Source organism: Colossoma macropomum, unplaced genomic scaffold (genome assembly GCF_904425465.1).
Source record: "Colossoma macropomum unplaced genomic scaffold, Colossoma_macropomum, whole genome shotgun sequence".
Lineage (NCBI taxonomy): Eukaryota > Metazoa > Chordata > Actinopteri > Characiformes > Serrasalmidae > Colossoma > Colossoma macropomum.
The window spans coordinates 11,726-32,260 of NW_023494907.1; the positions used below are offsets into that span (position 1 = coordinate 11,726).

The 20,535-nt window shown below is 36.9% G+C and overlaps 2 protein-coding genes across 3 annotated transcripts in view; both read right to left on the bottom strand.

The window, feature by feature from the left end:
* Positions 1–276: 276 nt before the first annotated feature.
* Positions 277–6,784, bottom strand: LOC118800546 (tripartite motif-containing protein 29-like). The gene is made up of 4 exons (XM_036560806.1): positions 6,722–6,784; positions 5,605–5,700; positions 4,966–5,199; positions 277–336 (listed from the first exon to the last, which is right to left on the bottom strand). The coding sequence occupies exons 1-4, from the start codon at positions 6,779–6,781 to the stop codon at positions 334–336; spliced, it is 393 nt and encodes a 130-aa protein (XP_036416699.1). The 5' UTR covers positions 6,782–6,784; the 3' UTR covers positions 277–333.
* Positions 6,785–9,664: 2,880 nt separating this feature from the next.
* LOC118800547 (NACHT, LRR and PYD domains-containing protein 3-like) overlaps positions 9,665–20,535 on the bottom strand; it is a 28,291-nt gene continuing 17,420 nt past the window's right edge. For both annotated transcript variants that reach the window (XM_036560808.1, XM_036560807.1), the window contains exons 5-9: positions 19,009–19,182; positions 18,572–18,742; positions 14,474–14,647; positions 10,508–10,554; positions 9,665–10,427 (exon numbers count right to left, since the gene is read on the bottom strand). In XM_036560808.1, the coding sequence (XP_036416701.1) occupies positions 9,889–10,427; positions 10,508–10,554; positions 14,474–14,647; positions 18,572–18,742; positions 19,009–19,182 (1,105 nt within the window). In that variant the 3' untranslated portion in view covers positions 9,665–9,888. The remainder of the gene's footprint in view (positions 10,428–10,507; positions 10,555–14,473; positions 14,648–18,571; positions 18,743–19,008; positions 19,183–20,535) is intronic.

Genomic DNA, 20,535 nt, shown 5'->3' on the forward strand with positions numbered 1-20,535 from the left:
CATTGGTGGATAGCAACAATTGCTAAGCAGCTGTTGAAAAGAAGGTGGTGCTTGGTGGAGAGCGTAATGATTTGATTGACTATAATACAATCACAGCACCAACAGAAAACAAAAAAATACAGCTTAATAAATGTTCTTTCCATATTTGATTAGGTGGGCCTGTGATCAATCTGGGTAGGACCAGGCCAAGACTGGTTTGATTCTTTACTGGTATTTGTTTGTCTACTTATAATTTGTTTTGCTAGTAATGTGTGTGTGCAAGAGATGTAGACCTACACTCAAGAAATTCTTCTCTGCTTTGGGGTTCAGGAAGGGGAACAATCATTATTTCCTTCACTGTGGAAATATTTAAACACAGATATCATAAAGGAACAGAGAGAGAGAGAGAGAGAGAAAATTGTACTTTGTCAATTAGTCTGTTCAGATTATTGTAAAACCAGAATTTGCAGTAATTCTTTGTCATATTATTGCATTTAATTAAAACAGAATACGCTTGATGTAAATGAATAGACAGGAGATTTTGTTTCTTTTGTTTTTTCAGTGAACAAATTGGCCCAAAAGAAGTTACTACATTAAAGTAATCTACCTCCACTGGATATCTTTTTAAATTCCTGTTCACAGTGCTCTTCCAGTTTCTCACTCAGCTGTAACACAGTCTTTACTACCTCCTCAAAGGTAAGTAGAGGACTGAACACGGTGGTTGAACATCTGGCAAATTCAGGAGGAGCTGAAAAAGATGGGAAACTCTACACAGAACAAAAAGAAAACAGAAAAGAAAACAAAAAAAGAGAGAATGTTCAAATAAATGCTTATCTCTTAAAAATTCTGAAACCTCAAGAACTTGCATTTACATTTATGTAACAGGCAACAATAAAATTACATTGTAATTTTAATATTATTTATCTCTGATGAAACCAGTAAATATTTTCTGTGGAAAGTCCAGATTTTGATCTTTCAAACCATACCACAGTTGTGTGTGCAAGTAAAAGAGGAAATATTTTATGTTGTTGTGTGCGCAGTCTCATTTTGCAGAAAAATAAATGTTTTAAATTTCTGTTACCTTTTTGACATTATCATTAAAACAAGTGAAAAAACATTGATGCAGAATGTTAATTAAAAAAAATGTAATTCATTAGATGGCTATATAATTATGTTAGCACACCTGTATGCATAAGGTTGGCAACCCTGATCAAATTACGTTTTGTTGTTTTTTTAAATGAACAGAAGTTAAAGAAGTTGTTGATTACCATTAATTTGTAACATTTAGTCAAGTCAAGCCAAAGTTTATTTATATAGCACTTTGTTACAGCAGGCTTTGTCACAAAGCAGCTTTTTAGAAAACTCTGGATCAGAGCCCCCATGAGCGTCACCAAAAGCGACAGTGGCAGGAACATCTCCCTAAGAGCAAGAGGAAGAAACCTTGAGAGGAACCAAGACTGAAAAGATAAACCCATCCTCCTCTGGTTGACTCCGGATAGCAAACAATAACAGCAGAGAATGAGCTTTGATCATTATTATAACTTAAGGAAAAAGGGGAAAAGCAGGAATAGCAATGTCTATGGTTACAAAGCTGCAGAAATATCACAAGTGGCATGCAGGTGAGGTCTGTACAACGTTGCTCAGCAGGAAGCTCCATGATGGTCAGACTGGTCCAGAAGGTTGGTGAGCACTTAATAGCTGATTTTTTCCTGGGTGAATTTTGTACAAAATTATGAACAGTTTTATCCTTTGTGTTAGAAATAAAGCAGGTTCTTTAAGATTAAATGATTGTAATAACATAGTAGCATTAATCTGTAATATCTGTGCAAGATTATACTCAGATACAATCCCTAAAGCAAGTGTTCTTAATATGCAATAAATAATTAGAAGAATAAAAAAACAGCATCATAAATTGCTGCTGCAATTTCTGTATTCATAGCTGAGTTAATCCACTTTTACAGTCAGAGGTAATTGCAAGATGCTGAGTGACTGCAAGTAAACAAATATCACATGTAGAGTGCAGTAGAACTTAGATTATATGATGGTTCTTAAGAGTTTTACGAATTCAATCTTTTACTGAACCGGCAGCAGAGAGAACCACTGCTCGGCACTCCCAAAACAGCCAAAAAGCCAGGTCACCTCCAACCATACAGTTGCTGTTGACAGTACGCACCAATCCCCACCCAGCTAGCATGAAGAATCAGGCCAAACTTAGCTGCAGTGTGGCAGACTTGGCAAAGGAACCGCAAGCTTAGAGCCACTTCTAAAAATTTAAGAAGGCTTTGCTGAATAATACTTGGTTTATTTGACATACCAACAGTTTTTAATCACACATTTACTAGAAGCTAATCCTATAATTTTCCTAGAATTTGTTAACATTAAATTTTGTATATATTGTAATGAAAATGAGCATCACTTGCTAACAGTTAGCTGGTATCTGCTATGCTAGGCTAGCGAGTCACCAGTTTTTTATTAATGTTTGCTCTCACGAAATAATGTAAGAAATTACAGTACTTCAAACTTCAAGAATAATGACTAAAATTAAATATAGAGTGAAGTCGACTTAATGATATTAGAGTGATAAAAATGCAGAAATCAAGGTTTTGTGATATGTGAGGCTGTTAGCTTGCTGGCTAGCAAACTAATGACTTCACACACCACAGGTCAGACTTGATACTTCTCCCACACAAGTTTAGGAAATAAAAATCAAATAAAACTTTACTAAATCAGAAATCTGAGTTACAGTTAAAACAGTAAGCTAGTCATCTGAACTATGATTTGGTAACTTGCTGCCTTGCTGTACATGCTTAAATTTGTGTATCTAAAACAATTGACGTTAGATCAGTGTTGAGCTTTTGGTATTTCAGTATCTGTTGTATAAACTGAAGTTTGAGCATCCACTTTATGGGAATATTAATTTATGTATGGTAAGTAGAATTTATTTATTTATTCATATATTTATTAATCAATTAATATTAATTACATTTCACATAGCACAAGAAATCACTGCATCACAGACTAGAGATCAGTCAGACTTTTTTTTAAATTTCCTTCTTTCACCCTCTTTCATGATTGTTGTTGTTGATAAAATTCTATTTTAGCATGAAAGATCTCATCTCATTGATAAGAATTCCAGCCTTTTTCTAATTCAATATAATTGCAGTAACAATTTTTCATTTTTCACAGTGTTTCAACATGAATTACTGTTTTTAAAAAAATTTAATTGACATGGTAAAATTCCAATTACACATTTGAAGAAATTAATTTTCTTTAATAAAAATGTCATTTTCTCATGTAATATATTTGTAAAATTGTTTTTAAACTGAAAAATAGGATTAAAAGAAAGCACTGCTTGTAATACAATTAATTCAAACATGTTATTAGAATCTTAACATGTCTAATTACGCTTTACTTACTTAGATTACAAGATAAACCTACTTTCCGTACAGGAGGGATCTGCCAAACACTTAATTTGATAGAGGAAAAAGAGGCTGTTTTAAGTACAGTGTCAGCTAAAAGTGTTAAAGAAGACTGTTAATAATTTCTCAGTTAATAATTTTTGGAAATATTGTAGAAATGATAGTCCACATCAGCTTCTTACTGGAGATAATTACCATTAGAGAGATTCAGGCATCATTATTTGTGGGATAGTCTTGTGATATGAATCACACTAGCTCATGTAAATTATGGAAATGTGTGCCAGGCAAACGGTAAAACTCACCGGTAATCCTTCTTTATGAATGAGCAAATATGTTACTGCCACACTATTTCCTCTTAATGGTACAGTAAATCTGGTGGTGCATTCTATGCATCAGGGTCTACATGTTTTATTTTGTTCAAGAATGTTAAATTCAGAAAATAAATAATAATTATGCATTACATTTTAAGGTCATATGCCATATTTAAGTGATTTTCCATGCAATGTTACATTGTTTTCAGACAAAAAAACAAAAAACTGTAATTTGACCAGGGGTGCTAAAAGCTTTGCATACAACTGTACACAGATCAGGTATAACATTATGACCACCTCCTTGTTTCTACGCTCATTGTCCATTTTATCAGCTCCACTTACTCTATAGGTGCACTTTGTAGTTCTACAGTTACTGTAGTCTGTAGTCCATCTGTTTCTCTGTATACTTTATTAACCCCCTTTTGCCCTGTTCTTCAGTGGTCAGGACCCCCATGGACCCTCACAGAGCAGGTACTATTTGGGTGGTGGATCATTCTCAGCACTGCAGTAACACTGACGTGGTGGTGGTGTGTTAGTGTGTGTTGTGCTTGTATGAGTGGATCAGACACAGCAGTGCTGCTGGAGTTTTTAAACACTGTGTCCACTCACTGTCCACTCTATTAGACACTTCTACCTTGTCAGTCCACCTTTTAGATGTAAAGTCAGAGACGATAGCTCATCTGCTGCTGCACAGTTTGTGTTGGTCATCCTCTAGTCCTTCATCAGTGGTCACAGGACGCTGCTCACAGGACGCTGTTGGCTGGATATTTTAGGTTGGTGGACTATTCTCAGTCCAGCAGTGACACTGAGGTGTTTAAAAACTCCAGCAGCAATGCTGTGTCTGATCCACTCAGACCAGCGCAACACACACTAACACACCACCACCACAAAGAGGTGGTCATAATATTATGCCTGATCAGTGTATATTTAAATAATATAGCAAAATGACTAATAACTCCAGACTTCTAAGGGTTAAATGAAACAAAACTTAACTGCTCTTTGTTCAGTAGTTTTACAGTCACACACATGGCTACATCATAATGTTGTGCTCTAAGCTTTAGCACTTTACTTGAACTCCTGAACGTAGCAGTCACTTCGAGTAGTGCACTTTCATGGATCAGGTGTTGTAAGGAAAGATGTTTTACATGTAAGTTGTAGATCAAACGTTCCAGTAGTATTGCATGGTAAAACTTAAGCCTATGTTTCTATTTTTAAAAGTTTAGATCTCTGTGTGGTGGTTTTTCTAGCGCTGTTACCTGGAGAAAATGGATGTGGTCCTCAGTGTGTGAAAGCTGTTCCAGGTCAGCGTCTCTCCTCCTCAGCTCTTCAATCTCCTGCTCTAATCTCTTCAGGGCTTCTTCTGCTCGAGTCACTGCTGCCTTCTCCTGAGCTCTGATCAGCTCTGATAGCTCAGTGCGCTTTCTCTCAATAGAGCAGATCAGCTCAGTAAAGATCTTCTCACAGTTCTTCACTGCAGCCTGAACAGAGCTCTGTTAAAGCACACAGAGACAGGAGAAGAGTCTGTTAGAGGTAGCTCAGTCATTTAATTATTCAGATCTATTTATGAAGTTTCGTGTAAAAATGACTACAGTTTAGTGGCAGAGACATTTAAACTACCTTAAATACACATCAATAAAAACTACACTGAATTTATCCACAGCATGAACTTTTACACATATATAAAATAAATATTGTTTTAAATTTGTGACTTTTCATCACAGGTTTAGCTATCAAACAACACATTAGAATGCAGAGGATGGGTCAATCTGACAAAGTGAAATACTATAAAAAAAAGTTTTTACATTGAATAAGCATGTCTCCTAAATATGGTTATAATAATTTGTGGCTCCTCAACAGACCAGCTCTTGATCTTCTCCCCTGTAGTTCAGACTCACCATGTGTGATTCCACAGCTTTCTTTAGCTCTTGAAGTTCCTTCTCTTTTTCCTGGATTTTCTGCTGGAATTTTCTCTGGGTCTCCACTAACTGATTCTTAAAAAAATGCCCAGTGTTGTTAATGTGCTTCATGGTTTTCATGGTAAAACATGTTTAGTGCACTCACGTTGTAACTTTACTGCTGCATTTTATTTTCAGATTCAGATTGCTAATAGAAAGCTTATGGGCACATAGGCCAAAAAGTATTGTAAACACAGATACACAGAACCCAATAAATACAAACAGTAGCAACAAGCAGTGAATACTGGTTGAATTAATCTGTCCTTGGAAAACATAGACAAAAAAAGTACAGTAGGGTCTTTACAAAAACAAACAACAAAAAATAAGAATCACAATAAACATGTGTAACATCATGTGAAAAATCTGTAATGTAACGTTTGCATGTATTCATGGTTTTTGACATGTATGTGACATACAATGTGTCTAAAACCATGAGTTGATTGATGTGAAATTTGTGTTTTTTTAAAGGATTGACATTTTTGCTCTATTCTTATGCATTATGAGTTGTGTTGCTGTGAATATGTGGACCATCTGGGGGTCCCTGAGGACCAGTTTGAGAATAACTGCTTTAATCAAATGTTTCAAAGACATTCAGAATCACCTACAGGAGGAATGTAGGTGTGTGCACATTCTACCTTGTTTTCTCTCCCAGGAGATTAGAGTAAGAATGGGGAGAGATAACATCAGTTCCACAGTCTAAACTAACAAACTGAAAGTACAAGTAAATTCAAACTAATCAAATAGGTCACATGAGCCACCACCTAGGTCATATGCTTGGGCGGGGTGGGGGATGACAGTACAAGCCCACATGTCGAATGAGTGAGCCCAAAGTCTTATGGATGATCTAAAAGCTGAACTGATTTCTTTTAATATTGATAATTGCATGGTGGGTAAATAAACACAAAATAGACTACATTGTATATTGTGATTTTACTTTCATTTTTGGAGAAAAATTATATTGAAAAGCTTTAACTCAATAAAAGGATGGCAAACGTAGTAGACACAACCACACACATACAAATGAGTGTTTGCAGAAGAAGGTTAAAGTATATTTTACCTGTTTTTCAGCTCTTTCTGCTGCACCTGATACTGTATTGTGTCCTTTATGGCCATCCATGGTACACAGCATGCAGATACACCGCTGGTCAGTGCGACAGTAAACCTCTAGTTAAGTTTATCTACGCTGCTCAGCAACAGATTTGCTCCTGTATGTCGTCTGGACACTTGTGAACCAGCTTGTGATTCGTAAAGTGCAGAGATGCATAGTGAGACTGAGCGTGAGTTTCACAGTAAGAGGCTCGACACACCAGGCAGGATTGAGGCTTTGAGTTTTCTCCCAGTACAGAAATCACACTCCACTCTCAGTCCAGCAGGACAGTGAGCAGTAGAAGTAGCTTGGTGTAACGTCTTCAGTTTTCTCTCCACCACCTCTAGCCAGCATGTTGTTTTACCACAACGGGCCTCTGGAGTGAAGGCAGCTGCACTGAGGGCAGCTGTAGACACCTTTCAGAGCTCTTCATAATATCCAGCAGCTCTTAATACACAGCTGTACAGAAGTTGTGTCCACATGAGATGGTCACACTGGATCATCAGCAAGTTCACGGCATATGAGCGCTGACTGATCTCGTCTACTGAAATACTGGATTCTGTCATTTTACAGAAATTACACAAGGGAAGAACACTAATGTCTTGTTCCGCAGCTCGAACAGAAAGAAGTTCCTGGTTCTGTATGTGAAAGAACAAAACAAGTGTGTTTAAAAACGCCTTTCTTTTCACTGACTCAAAGTTAAAGATACTCAGCACAGATATAAGAATGACAAGACTGCAAACACAAATATAATAAACACCGACTCACAGTCGCTCAGAACTGCAGGATAAACATGAAGGGGTAAGTTTCACTTTCACTTAACTGAACAGAGTGTAGGAAGAGACAGAAAGTGAAAGACAGTAAGAGAAAAAAAATCTGAAGGATGTTGTCACACGCAGACAAATATCTCCAAAGTATTTTAGTATTATTTTGAAATTTTTAATATTTAAATGCGCTTTAGCAGAATCTCTTCTGGACTATCACTGCGTTATGGAGCTACCATAAATAATCTGCTGCAGGTTTAATTTGGCAAAATATAATTTTATTTAGATTTTGTTATAAATCCTCCGGGTATTCTGGTTTCCTCCCACAGTCCAAAGACATGCAGTCAGGCTAATTGGACACGCTAAAAATTGCCCCTAGGTGTGTGTGTGTGAATGTGTATGTCTGTCTGTCTGCCCTGCGATGGACTGGCAACCTGTCCAGGGTGTATCCTGCCTTCCGCCCAATGACAGCTGGGATAGGCTCCAGCACCCCACCACGACCCAGAAGGATAAGCGGTTTAGATGATGTATGTATGTGTAAAATTTTCATCACATTTGGACAAATGAAGGTCAGCTTGTAAAGGTATGCAGTTAGCTAGAATATGTTGACGTGGATGCTGTTGATCACCTTGGCATGCCTCTGGTAGCCCTATAGCATGCTTCTAAATGGCTGAATGCATGTTGGCCAAATTTCTGATAAAGGAGGAAGATAATGAGGTCAGACATTTTCTGAGCAGAGCAGGGCAGTACCGAAAAACAATTTGAAAGCAGTAAGAGCAATTAAATCTGGGTATCCATTGACATATCTGATAAGGATTCAATGTAGGCTGACACTATCAAAACTGTACACTTTAACTATGACTCACTATAAAACAGATAGCACTATTCACTTTATACCATCACCTGATTAATGTATCCTAACATCCAAAAGAGTCAACTCAGAACAATAATGGCTGACAATGAATTTAGCAGAGATGATATTCACAATAAATTATCCACTCAAAGCAGGTCTACTGAGTCAATATCTAAAATGTTATATCGTACCTTTACTCAGTCATGTCTAAACTATAGGCAATTTTTTTCTCAAGAAAGTTTGAAAAACAACTTTTTTTCCAATGAAAATCAAGCTGATAAACAAGAATCTCTGTCTTTCTCACACATACATGCACATGCAAACATACATTCCAATGCACATAAGTCTTTGAAAGCATGTGTTTTGATACTTTATTTAACGTTACACTGCTTTTGTGTGCAGCATCTATGTCTGCATTATAAAAAAGATAAAGTAAAATACAAAAATAAAATATCCAGCTTTCATCTACAGATTTACATTTAAAGAGACAGTTGGTCCATGTTCCACCTTGAAGAGGCACATACACACCCTCTGTTAACAGATTTTCATAATTTTATGCCATACAAGAACAATTTGAGCTGGATCCTCTCCCATTTGGACATGAGCTCCTTTAGCGTCTGAATCATGAGGACATCAGCTCCGTCCTTCTAAACCCTAATATCCCATTAGTATAGCTACATAATTAAGTGAAAACTCAATAAATCACAAAAAACAACACACACACCCACACCGTTTTAAGCACGTGTGGTAACAAAACAGTTAACAAAACATCAAACACTGTTCAAAACAACTTGATGTACACACACACACACACACATACATTTATTCAAATGAATTAGAAGTTAAAAATAAAACACTCAGGGAGTGCTGTTTCTCTTTTTAAGACAATAAAAGGTTTAAAAAGGTCCCTACAGTATATATTAGCCCTTAAAAAATACATTACATACATAACATGGGAAAAAAAAAAGACTGGAATGGTTTGGAATCCTGTTCTGGGAGTAAAAGTCAACGTTCTGCCTCAGATCCCAAAAAAACCTAGGTAACTATTTTTATAGGACAACCGCCTATAGTTGTTTTACACTGTTACACTATTATACACTGTGATGGAGAGTGTTAGAGTGATGGAGAAAGTTAGATTGATGGAGATAGAGAGAGTTAGAGTGATGGAAAGAGAGAGTGATAGAGAGAGTGAGACTGATGGAGAAAGAAAGAGGGTGATGGAGAGAGAGTTAGAGTGATGGAGAGAGTTAGACTGATGGAGAAAGAGACAGTTACGGTGCTGGACAAAGAGAGATGGAGAGAGAAATAATGTTAGAGTGGTAGAGTATGTTTAGAGTTACAAAGCTTTGTGTGCTTTTTCAATCTCAATGCTGTTTGGTCTGATCACAGTGGAAAAAGTTTGACCAAAAAATAAAATAAAATAAAATAAAACAAAACACAAAAGAGACCCAAAACAGATGAGACTGTCATGTTGGTGTTTTAAGTGCTCCTGGTTTTCCTCCTCAACTCAATAGTCTTTTTTATTTCTCACATATACACACTGAGGATTCATCACTAACCCAGAATCCAGCATAGAGTGGTTCAGTGAATGTGGTGATGAATGTGTGTAGGTGGGTCAGTGTGTGTGTGTTAGGTGAGACAGTGTAGAATGACAGAGTGCCGGACCGCCAGTCCAGATACACTCCTACTCTGTTAGAGGGGCATGGGGGGTCAGGTAGCACAGTTTCTTTATTATTGTGCCAGACAGTGTAACTGTTACCAGAGCAGTACAGGCTCCAGGACTGTTTATTGTATCCTAACCAGCAGTCAACACTGCGCCCTTCCCTGCCAATCCCTTTGTAGGTCACTGCTATAGCAGCCCCATATCCACTGCACTCCACCTCCCAGTAACAGCGCCCTGTCAGACTTTTTGTACACAGAACCTGTGTACAACGTTTAAATCTCTCGGGATGATCCGGATGCGGCTGCCTCTCTCTCACACGTGTTGCCTTTCTATACTTCTCTGACAGAATGACATCTCTGTGTGCTGTGTTTGGGTTCAGAGTGAGATCACAGGAATCTGCAAACACAAAAACACAGATTAGAGGAGAACACACAAACAATGTGTGTGTACGTGTGTGAACATTACTGTGAACTTACATTTCTTCAGTCCTGGTTTCATCCTGATGTCCCCTCCATGCTCCACCCTAAAGAAAGACATGCACACCCTTTGTTAACTACTTTAATGGTTTTGTGCTAGTTATTGACAATTTGAGCAGGATTATAGCGCTTAATCTTGTAATAATTTTCTCATAATGCAATGACCCCAAATATGTAACAATTTTGCACATAACTCAGTCAAAAATGTAATAAAACTCAATAATGTAGTAAGTTGTCTAATAATGTAATAGAATGTCTTAGCCAATCTTCTGATAACACTTTTGCCAATTACATAATACCTTATTACATTATTGGAAATGTATTAAATTTTCAACGCTAAATTGCTCCTAGGTGTGAGAGTGTGTGAATGTGTATGTCTGTGTGTCTGCCCTCCAAAGGACTGGCGGCCTGTCCAGGCTGTTTCCTGCCTTTTGGCCAATGACTGCTGGGACAGGCTCCAGCACCCCCTGCAACCCAGTGGCACAGATAATGTATCTGTGTATTACTTTAAAGTTAATCATTTGTACTATCATATTACATTATTTAGAATGTATTATGTGTGTGATATTTTGAGTGATCCTTTGTAGATGAAATAAACACTCAACAGATTCTCTGTTACATATCAACAGCATAGCAATGATGTAGCAGCAGTGAATCATCTGAATACATTCAGTAGATTATCAAAAGATTTTAAGTAACTGCATAAATAAAATTAGTTTATAATCTGCTGAATTGATTTGTTTTTCACTTTATTTGGAGGGTCCAAGTTTGTATTTGTAGATGTTCAGTGACCACTCAGGTTAACATGTATAAGTGCTTGGCCAGAACCTAAAGATGTGGGCTGTGAGATTTAAGGAAAAAGTCCATGGCGCCAGCCCAAGCCTTGGCCCTAACCCTTGCCCCTGTGCTTTGAAATGTTTGCTGTAAGGCCTAGAACCTAATGGCAAGGGTACCAGCAATAGCTCCATACCCAGTCTCTCAGCCTTAAGACGTGACATCTAAGACTTAAAAAATAAAACTCAATTTGCCTCATGCCACATGAGCATTGGCTCTGCCCAAGTCAAGAGGACACCATAGCCCAAGCTTGTGCTTTTAAAACTTGGGAGTAGAGTTTGGGAGTTAAAACCCAAACTTGCTTGCCTAAAGTCCACAATTATAATCTAGCCAAGCATTAACCCATTACCTTACTGCGAGCATCTCCTATGGCCAGAGGAAGATGGGCTCAAAAGGTAAGCACCAAAACCCAGACATGGAGCCTACATCTTAAAGCTTAGGAGCTGGTGTTTTTGCTGGGACTGGAATTTGGTAACAAAGATTTTTAGATCCTGGTTCGAAACTCGTGCTGGAGTCCTGCACCCTGGGTCCAGGGCCTCGGTGCTCTTGTCCCAGTTTGGTTCTCCAAAGGCAAAGTGCTGGGGTCTTGTGATCTGGTGCCCTGATGTCATGGGTCTTGAATTTTAAAGCAAAACTGTCCGCAGTCTAAGTGTCAGCGGATCTGGCTTGGGACTCTTGTCAGTACTGCCACAGAAGCTAAAGGTTTGATTTGGTCTGACATCAGAATGACTCAGGGGCCTGGGTCCTGTTGGGCTCAGTCTGGACCTGATTAAACTGGCTCAGGAAACTGGCTCAGGAACACTTCTAAAAACCATTGTCTGTGAACACAGAGATGGATTGAGTGGAAAAGTGTGGAAAAGTGAAAAGGTCCGACAAAATTTTAAATTCTTTTTATAAATCATGGACACTACATCCTCCCGGCTTGTTATTAGCACACAGCTTAAAAGCCAGTATCGGTGATGGTATAGGTGTGCATTGGACGACATGGCATGGGTGTCTTGCACATCTGTGAAGGCACCATTAATGCTGAACGATATATACAGGTTTTGGCAACATATGATGCCATCCAGACGATGTCTTGGAAGACCTTGCTTATTTAAGCAAGCACGACTCCCCCATTTGTTCCTCTTCAGCCCGGGGGGGGGGTTTGGGTCTCTCATCCGACAGCACCGCTGTGTTGCCTAGCGCTAACAGCTGATCCCTACTGTAAACAATAGGGCTTCATACAGAATTTTTAGACGTGATTGTAAACAGAGAACAAAAAAAAGTAGAGCGAGGACCAGGGCAAACTCTACAAGTTTGGTGTCCATAGTGCAAAAACTCTTGGCAAACAATCAAGAAGTATAAAGACTTAAAAAGGAATGGAGAAAATTACAAAAAGTCAGAAAAAAAGCTCAAAGTGAACTGGCACCATCTTCAAAAAAAGAGTTAGGGTTGTAAGCTGGCCTTCCTTCAGTCCAGACCTGTCACCCACTGAAAACATTTGGCACTTTATAAAATTGAAAATATGACAAAGGAAATTGTTGAGCAGGTGAAAACCTATATCAAGCAAGAACAGGAAAACATTTCACTTTCAAAACTACAACAATTGGTCTCCTCAGTTCCCAAACACTTAGAGTGTTTCTTCCTGTCTTTGTCACAAACAAAGTCATGACAAAGTCCATACTCCTCCTGTCCTTTTGGAAGAAGTGGTTTCTGACAATGTCATGCAACTGATCATTTCCTTTTAGATTATCAACAATTGCTTCTCAAGCATTTTGATGGCGATGTGCTGACCTGGATAAACTTTCCAAATCACAAAATCCATCGTTGGCACAAGTCCCACTTTCCACGCCAAATAGCGAGCAGTCCCAGCAGTAGAACTTTTGCTCCTTAGTCGATCCTGTCATCCAGGGGTATTGTGGTGTAACTGCTGGAGTTGAAATGCCTCTCAAAACTTAAACCAAATTAAGCTCTGGTGTAGGTTGTCTTATGCTGATTAACTCATCTAGAAAACAACAGGAATAATAAATTCTCAGCAATGTCCTCCACTAGTGGTAACACTACTCTCAGCCTCCATCATTAACCAACAACCTAGCTAGCTTTTAATTGCTAGCTTCGTGTTCCCAGAGCAGGTGGAACTTATTAGTGATAAAGTCCACCCATTTAGAGGGAAGATATGACTGGTCAATTTTACTGTCATTTGAAATTGGTTTCATTGAATTACTATTGCTTGGCCCTCTGTAAATTTATAGCTGGACTTACAATCACCAACATTCTTTCCAGCAACAGCAGAGGCGTCAAAATTCTTCACATCCCAATTGAATACTAAGGTTTGAATGATTTATTTGTTTAGATTTGTATTTGTTTAGATGTTGATTGTCAAAATATGAATAGATATTAAAAGTGCTCAATTTTATTTCAATATCTTAGCCCCCTTTGAGGGCGTAGAGGGCCATGATGGTTCCCCTCTGACACCAAACATACAACGTATTGTTTCAACAAACATGAGACGCTGATTTTCTTGGTGCTGGGGGTGTTATCTCCCATGTTTGGTTTTCTTTGTCTTTCTGTGTTTGTGTGTTTCCAGGTTGGTGTTGCTGTATGACTGCTGTATGACTGCCATTTGCTTTGGAGTTCCAGTTGGTGCTGCCTATAAATGGCCCTTTCTGCTCATTAATAGCGAGTGGTTTTTGATTCAGCCCAGCACTGTTCTGCTCCACTCCACTCCACTCCACTTGCTGCCTGCCAGTCAACAGACCACTTCCTTTATTTGTTAGTGTGTAAAGAATTGTTTATTGTGATTTACTGGCCTGCATGCACATGTGGACCAGTGAAAAATACCTTTAATTTTTTTGTATGTACTTTTTAAAATATAGGGAATGTAAGAGTGGCCTGCCCTTTTTGTTTGACCTGTCTTGACTTGACTTGAGTAGTGTGTTTATTTTATTTATTTCATAGATTTTTTTCTAGGATGTTGTTACTTTGAGTCTTGGGTCTCCCTGAATTTATATTCCTTCCTTTTCCTTTTGGAAATTTTGCACCATCATTGATGGTTGGCTAAAAGTGTAGTGTGCTAAATAAACGGTTAATTCTAAATTTGTGTTTTTTACTATTTATTGTTCAGAAACAGAGGAAAAGTCAGCAACTCACTGTAGTTTCTCCAGTGTGCAGTGTGGATCCTCCAATAAATCAGAAAGCAGCTTCAATCCAGCCTCTCCTGGGTGATTATAGCTCAGATCCAGTTCTCTCAGGTGGGAGGGGTTTGATTTCAGAGCTGAAGCCAGAGAAGAACAGCCTTCATCTGTAACCATACAACCAGACAGTCTGCACAAAGAAAACAACAAGAGGAACAAGTGGCATTTACATACAGCAAAAAACATGGTCTTTAAAAGACTTGGTTTCAAGTGTTTGCATGGAGCAGCACGACAAAGCTTGTAAATGCTGTTGTAGAACTGCATGAGGAGAAAGCGGATTTGCTTGAGTAGAATTTCAGATCAGCATATTTAACTGGTAGCGAACTTAAAGGCCACTTCCTGCATCTAATTACATATTTTGCAAATACCCCCCTTTGTGAAATGTAGGTTCAGATTGTAATCTAAGTAAGTGATGAGTAATTTAACATTGAGATTCTAAATAACATGTTTAAATTTATTTTGATACAAACAGTTTTAGCTTTCAATCCTGTCTTTCAATTAACAATGAATTTTACAAAATAATTTAATTTACACATGGGAAAATAAAATTTTTACTACTGAAAATTAATTTCTTACTACTTAAAACTGAATTCACTAGAAACTACTAGTGAAAATGTAATATTTACTGGTGGAATTTAAATTTTTACATGTGCAAATTGAAATATGTGCTAGGAGAAATTTGATTTTTACACGTGTAACCTGAATTTCTGAGATAAAGAATTATAGGCTGAAAAAGACATTCAAGAAATTTCAGCAATTTAAGTTTTAAATGTGTGGAGAAAATACAATTTTGAACTTTAATGTTTGAATGAATTGAAAAATGTTACTGCCATTATAACGAATTAGAAAGAGGCTTCTTATCATTATTTTATAAATTATTGATACATTATACTCAATACTGAACACAGCACACAGATCCACAATGAGAATAAGCCAAGTAACCATCATTGTATAGTGAATTTATGGGCAAAGAAGCAATGAACAGGCATAAAATGTCACCAGTCTGATAATGAAGCAGCTGGGTATGTCCCACCCTGATTGGAAAATTTGGGATCAGAGCCAATCTAAGCATATTGTAATGAGTTTGCTATATTAAGCCCATCCTGTTCTGCTAGGCCTGTTTTAAGACATTGTGCGCTAATTACACCACTGTCGCAGGGGTGACAAACTGGTCCAACAACTTGCAGCAGTTTGTTAGGGGAGACCAAGTTAGTGAGAAGGCAAGGTTGGACATAATTGAAAGTAGGGGGAGATGGAGAAAAAAATCGTAAAAAAAATTTTGCCCCTTAAATTTTTCCATGATGCCGTATAATGTTGATCAATTTATAAAATAATAACAGATATGCTCTTTTTGTTTAGTTAAATGCAAAGAAAGGGATATCTACATGGTAAAAGCTTTTTTTTACTCTTAGTATCTTGGTCACTCATCATGTTCTCAAAATTCTACATATTGGGCCGCTACTTTAAAACACCAAAGTAGCAAACCATACCATATGAAATCTATGTACTGTGAACACTTTTTTTTAGGCATAGCAATAAATGATGCACTGTCAAGAAATAGCCAGTCAAACAAAGACAAACAGGAACATTTTGTACAGGTTTCTAGCTGTGAGGACATCACAGCCCTTCTGTTGTAGTACAAGCAAAAATGAAACAGCACTGGAGCAAAAACAGTTGTTCCCTTTTCTAACATAAAATGCCCTTCACTTATCTCTGCTCTTGTGAAAAGCAAAAAAAAATAAATGCACTGGTCCAGCTTCCTTGTGACCCACTCATCCTAGTTTTTTTTTCCATGTTCACTACTTAATGCCACACTGCACTCAGCTTGTTTAGATCAGTACTTCTCCATAAAATGTGCTGTAGGACATTTGCTGTAGCCCTACTCTAATTACATTTCATTTATGTTGTGAAATCAGGGTTATTAAATAAACTAAAGTAATATTTAGTTGCACATTGATCTTCTTAATTTCAGTGAAGCATATTTTCTCTGTTCCAGGATATGAAAAATACAAAACAACTTATTCCATCTCACATTTAAATGTAAAATTATGCCATGGTCTTTTACACATAAATCCCAGGCAAAACCAAAGACTGAAGCTAGTGGCTAAGCCTCTCATTGCCGGCCCAAAGTCCATTGAGAGTGCAACTACAAACCCAATTGCAAAAAGGGTGAGACAGTTATGTAAAATATAAGTAAAAACAAAATGTAAATGAAAACAGCAATTTTTCAATTTAATTAAGTTTAATAGAAAAAAAAACTTTTTTTCTAACTATTGTCTTTTTGTATGTATACGATTTTGTATATAATTTTGCCCATTCTAGTGTGATATAACAATTGTATATTGCCCTTCATAATGCACCACGTTTTCAATGATAGCCACGCCTGGACTGCACCCGCACTCTCTTACTATGAAAACACGCTGCTGTAACAAATGCATAGTGTGGCTTGATATGCCTTTCTGAAACAAGCAGGGATGTCCCTGAAAAAGATGTTTTCTAGATGGCAGGATATGTTGCTCCAAAATGTGCTCTTTGGAAAATGTATGTTATTTCCAAAAACAATTTGAAATGTAGACTGGTCACAGCATGTTTCCACTTTGCACTTCGTGTTTATTGACAAGGATTTTCTGATATATTCCCAAGCCATGTGGTTATATGTATTACAGAAGCATGTCAGTTTTCAAAGTATTGCTATCTGAGGGATCAAAAGTCACAGACATTCAATATTGGTTTTCAGTCTTGCCCTTTATGCATAGAACTTTCACCAGTTTCTTTGATTTTTTTCAATAATGTTATGGACTGTAGATGGTAATTTCTAAATTACTTGTAATCATGCATTGAGAAATATTGTTCTTTAACATGACTGAGTCATGAGTGCTCCTTTTATACCCGATCATGATGGCATCACCTGTAATCTATTCACCTGTTTACCTGAGGAAAGTTACAAAAATGTGTTTGATAATCCAATCTTCACAGTCTTACTTTGCCGATGTGTTCCAAGCATCAATTTGGAATTGGGGCATATTTATAAAAACTAATAGTTGTAAGAATAAAAGTTAATAAGGTAAATATTAAATCTCTCTTATTTGTGCTGTTTACAAATCACTGGTTTCTGTTTTTATTTGCATTTTACCCACTATTACTTTTTCTGTAATTGTATTATGCCTCTTTATACTATAAATATGTACACATTAACATATTAATCTTTTTAGATCCTTTTATGTTGGCTTTCATTATGTATGTTTATGTATGTATGTTCCTGCTTTTACTTATTCTGTGTTCTTTTTTCTTGTATTACTTAATTTGTTACTACTCTGCACTTGTCAGGTCTGTTCAATATGCTACATTTACATATGTGCATTCACAAAGAAAAATTCCTTGTATTTGTGAAAGTGATATGATTCTGATACTGGGGCTGTATTACAGAAACATCCTAGCTCTGAAATCGTATCTATTCAGTCACCATGGCAACTTCAGTAGTCATTACAGAATAACAGTTCCTAAATTCATTCTTATCTTAACTACAAATTATAAAACAGTTTGCATCTTAAATAAAAAAATCCTAAATACATTCCTTATTATAAGATAAACCCCAGTGGTGTCCTAAATTGGAAAAATGGAAACTGGAGCTTGAGAGGGCAATGCCCTGATAAGCAGCACTGGTGCTGTCTTAACATTATTAACTTCGAGTTTGAATTCCAGTTAATTTAGTTTGGTTTTGACATTTTACATTAGTAACTAAAGCTGTCTAGCTAACATTTTTATAGTTATTTGGATTACTTATTTATGCTTCAGTTGTGTGCTTATTGTGTGTTGCCTGGTAACAGACATAACAACCGATTATCAACCTTGATCATGTAGTTTAGAATTTAGTTTAGGACAAGAATCTTCTCTAAGATAATTCCAAAATAGAGATTTGATTCTGTAATGTAAATCTATGAAACATATGTTGATCTTGTCAGGTCTGAACTTAGGACGTTTCTGTATTATGGCCGATTGTTCTGGTACATAATGGGTTGCCTGCTGTTTGTTTAGGTCCTACTCAAAAGTTTACCTGAGTATCTCCAAATAGTGTGAACTCTTCAGTCCAGCAGAGAGCATCTCCACTCCTGAATCTTGCAAGTCATTGTTAGTGATGTCCAGTTCTTTCAAGCATGTGTTTGCTGACTGTAGAGCTGAACCAAGATTTTCACAAGCACTTTCCCCAAGATTACAGAGATGTAGTCTGCAGTAGGAGAGAAAATATAACACATCTTGTAAATTTGCTTATTTTTTGAATGTAATATTAGGAAAAGTGTCATGGTGTTTAGACAACAAGAAATTAATTTGTTTTTGTTGTAATACTTTGTGATTAATGTGGTAGATACAATCAAATTTTAAAATCACACAAAATCCTAAGAAATGCTGTTAATATTCCAATTTTACTGTTCTTGGTTTATTGTTCTCAGCATCACTTGTTCCCATTCAGAAATGAATTTACGGAAAGTTCACCTGAGTATATCCAGTTTACAGTGTGAGCTTTTCAGTCCAGCAGAAAGCAGGTGCACTCCTGAATCCTGCAACTCATTGTTACTCAGGTCCAGTCCTTTCAGGGAGGAGTTTACTGACTGTAGAGTTGATGCTATTTCTTTACAGGAGTTTGTAGAAAGACCACAGCCAGATAGTCTACAAAAACAGTAAATACAGTACAGTTTAATCGGGGAAATCAAAACTGGAGAACATTAACCATTGTAACAGAAAAGAAGCTTACAAATTAAATTTGACTGTTTTCAAAAATTAGTAGGAAGTGTAGAGACTTTTGCTTTGAATGACTTCAGTACATTTGAGCCTAAAGGACATGACCAATTTCTTACACTGCTCTGTTTTGATCAACCTTCACCCTTCTTCCAGTCTCTTTAGTAACTGTAGAGGGTTTTTTAGCCATAACCTTGTCACGCTGGGATGGTCATTTCATTATTCCAATGTTCTAAGCTTCTGGAGAGTGCTTTACCCTTTTTTGCAGTGTGACAAAGAGCATTGTCTGTGAGGGCTTGTCATGTGAGACACTGTATACCGAGTCAGAACCTTACAGCATTTAACACTGAATTGGCGAGCAATTTCTGCTGCAGTGTTGAACCAATTCTACGTATCATCCTGTTCACTTGTGCATTTGTCTTACGCGGACAACCAACATTTGTGGGGACTTAAATGTATTAGTGTAATTGAAAAGCTTTAATATTCTAGAAATCACACACTTGGAATGACAAACTTCTATTGCAATGGCTGAAAGGGTCATCCCTTCAGCTTCATCAGAACAACCTGCTGTCATATGGTTTGTCACTTTGCGATTGCTCACTATCTTGCAAAATGATTACAAATGTTACCAGATAAATGGTGGCAATTACTAATTACAATTACTACTGCCAGGCCTCTGTTTATTATACTTATCATTCTCCAAAATTACTATTTTTTTATTTCTGTCAGATAATTAAGGGAATTAGCAACAGATACCAGATTAGCGCTAATATCTGAGAAGTATCCCAAAGCGTTCTCTAATTTTGATGAGTTCCCTTTCAAATTTTACAGTTTTTTATATTGTAATACATAATATTTTTTAAATAATATATGTTTCACCTACATTTATTCTATTCATGTTAGGATAACTTACATTGGGATAAGCAGTGACTGAAATTTAGGAAAATGTAAGTTCTCAAATTTTATTTTGTTTTCTACTCTTTTCTACCACATTGTCTCAGCATCTAGGATTTTTTAGGGTTTTCTAAGACATCTATGATATCTGACCTACCTCATCAAATCAGCTTTTGGAATTTACTTTACGTTCCAATAACAAATCGTACAAAACCCCACTTCTGAATTGAACATAAAATTTGCTCTGGTCAATTGCTTCTTCACAGAGTAACAAGTTATGATACTTAATTCATTTATTTTACATTTATTTAACATAAACATAACTTACATTTAATTTTAAACCAGGCCAGGATCTTTCTATGGTCAGTGACTGTCACTGGAAATAATAAT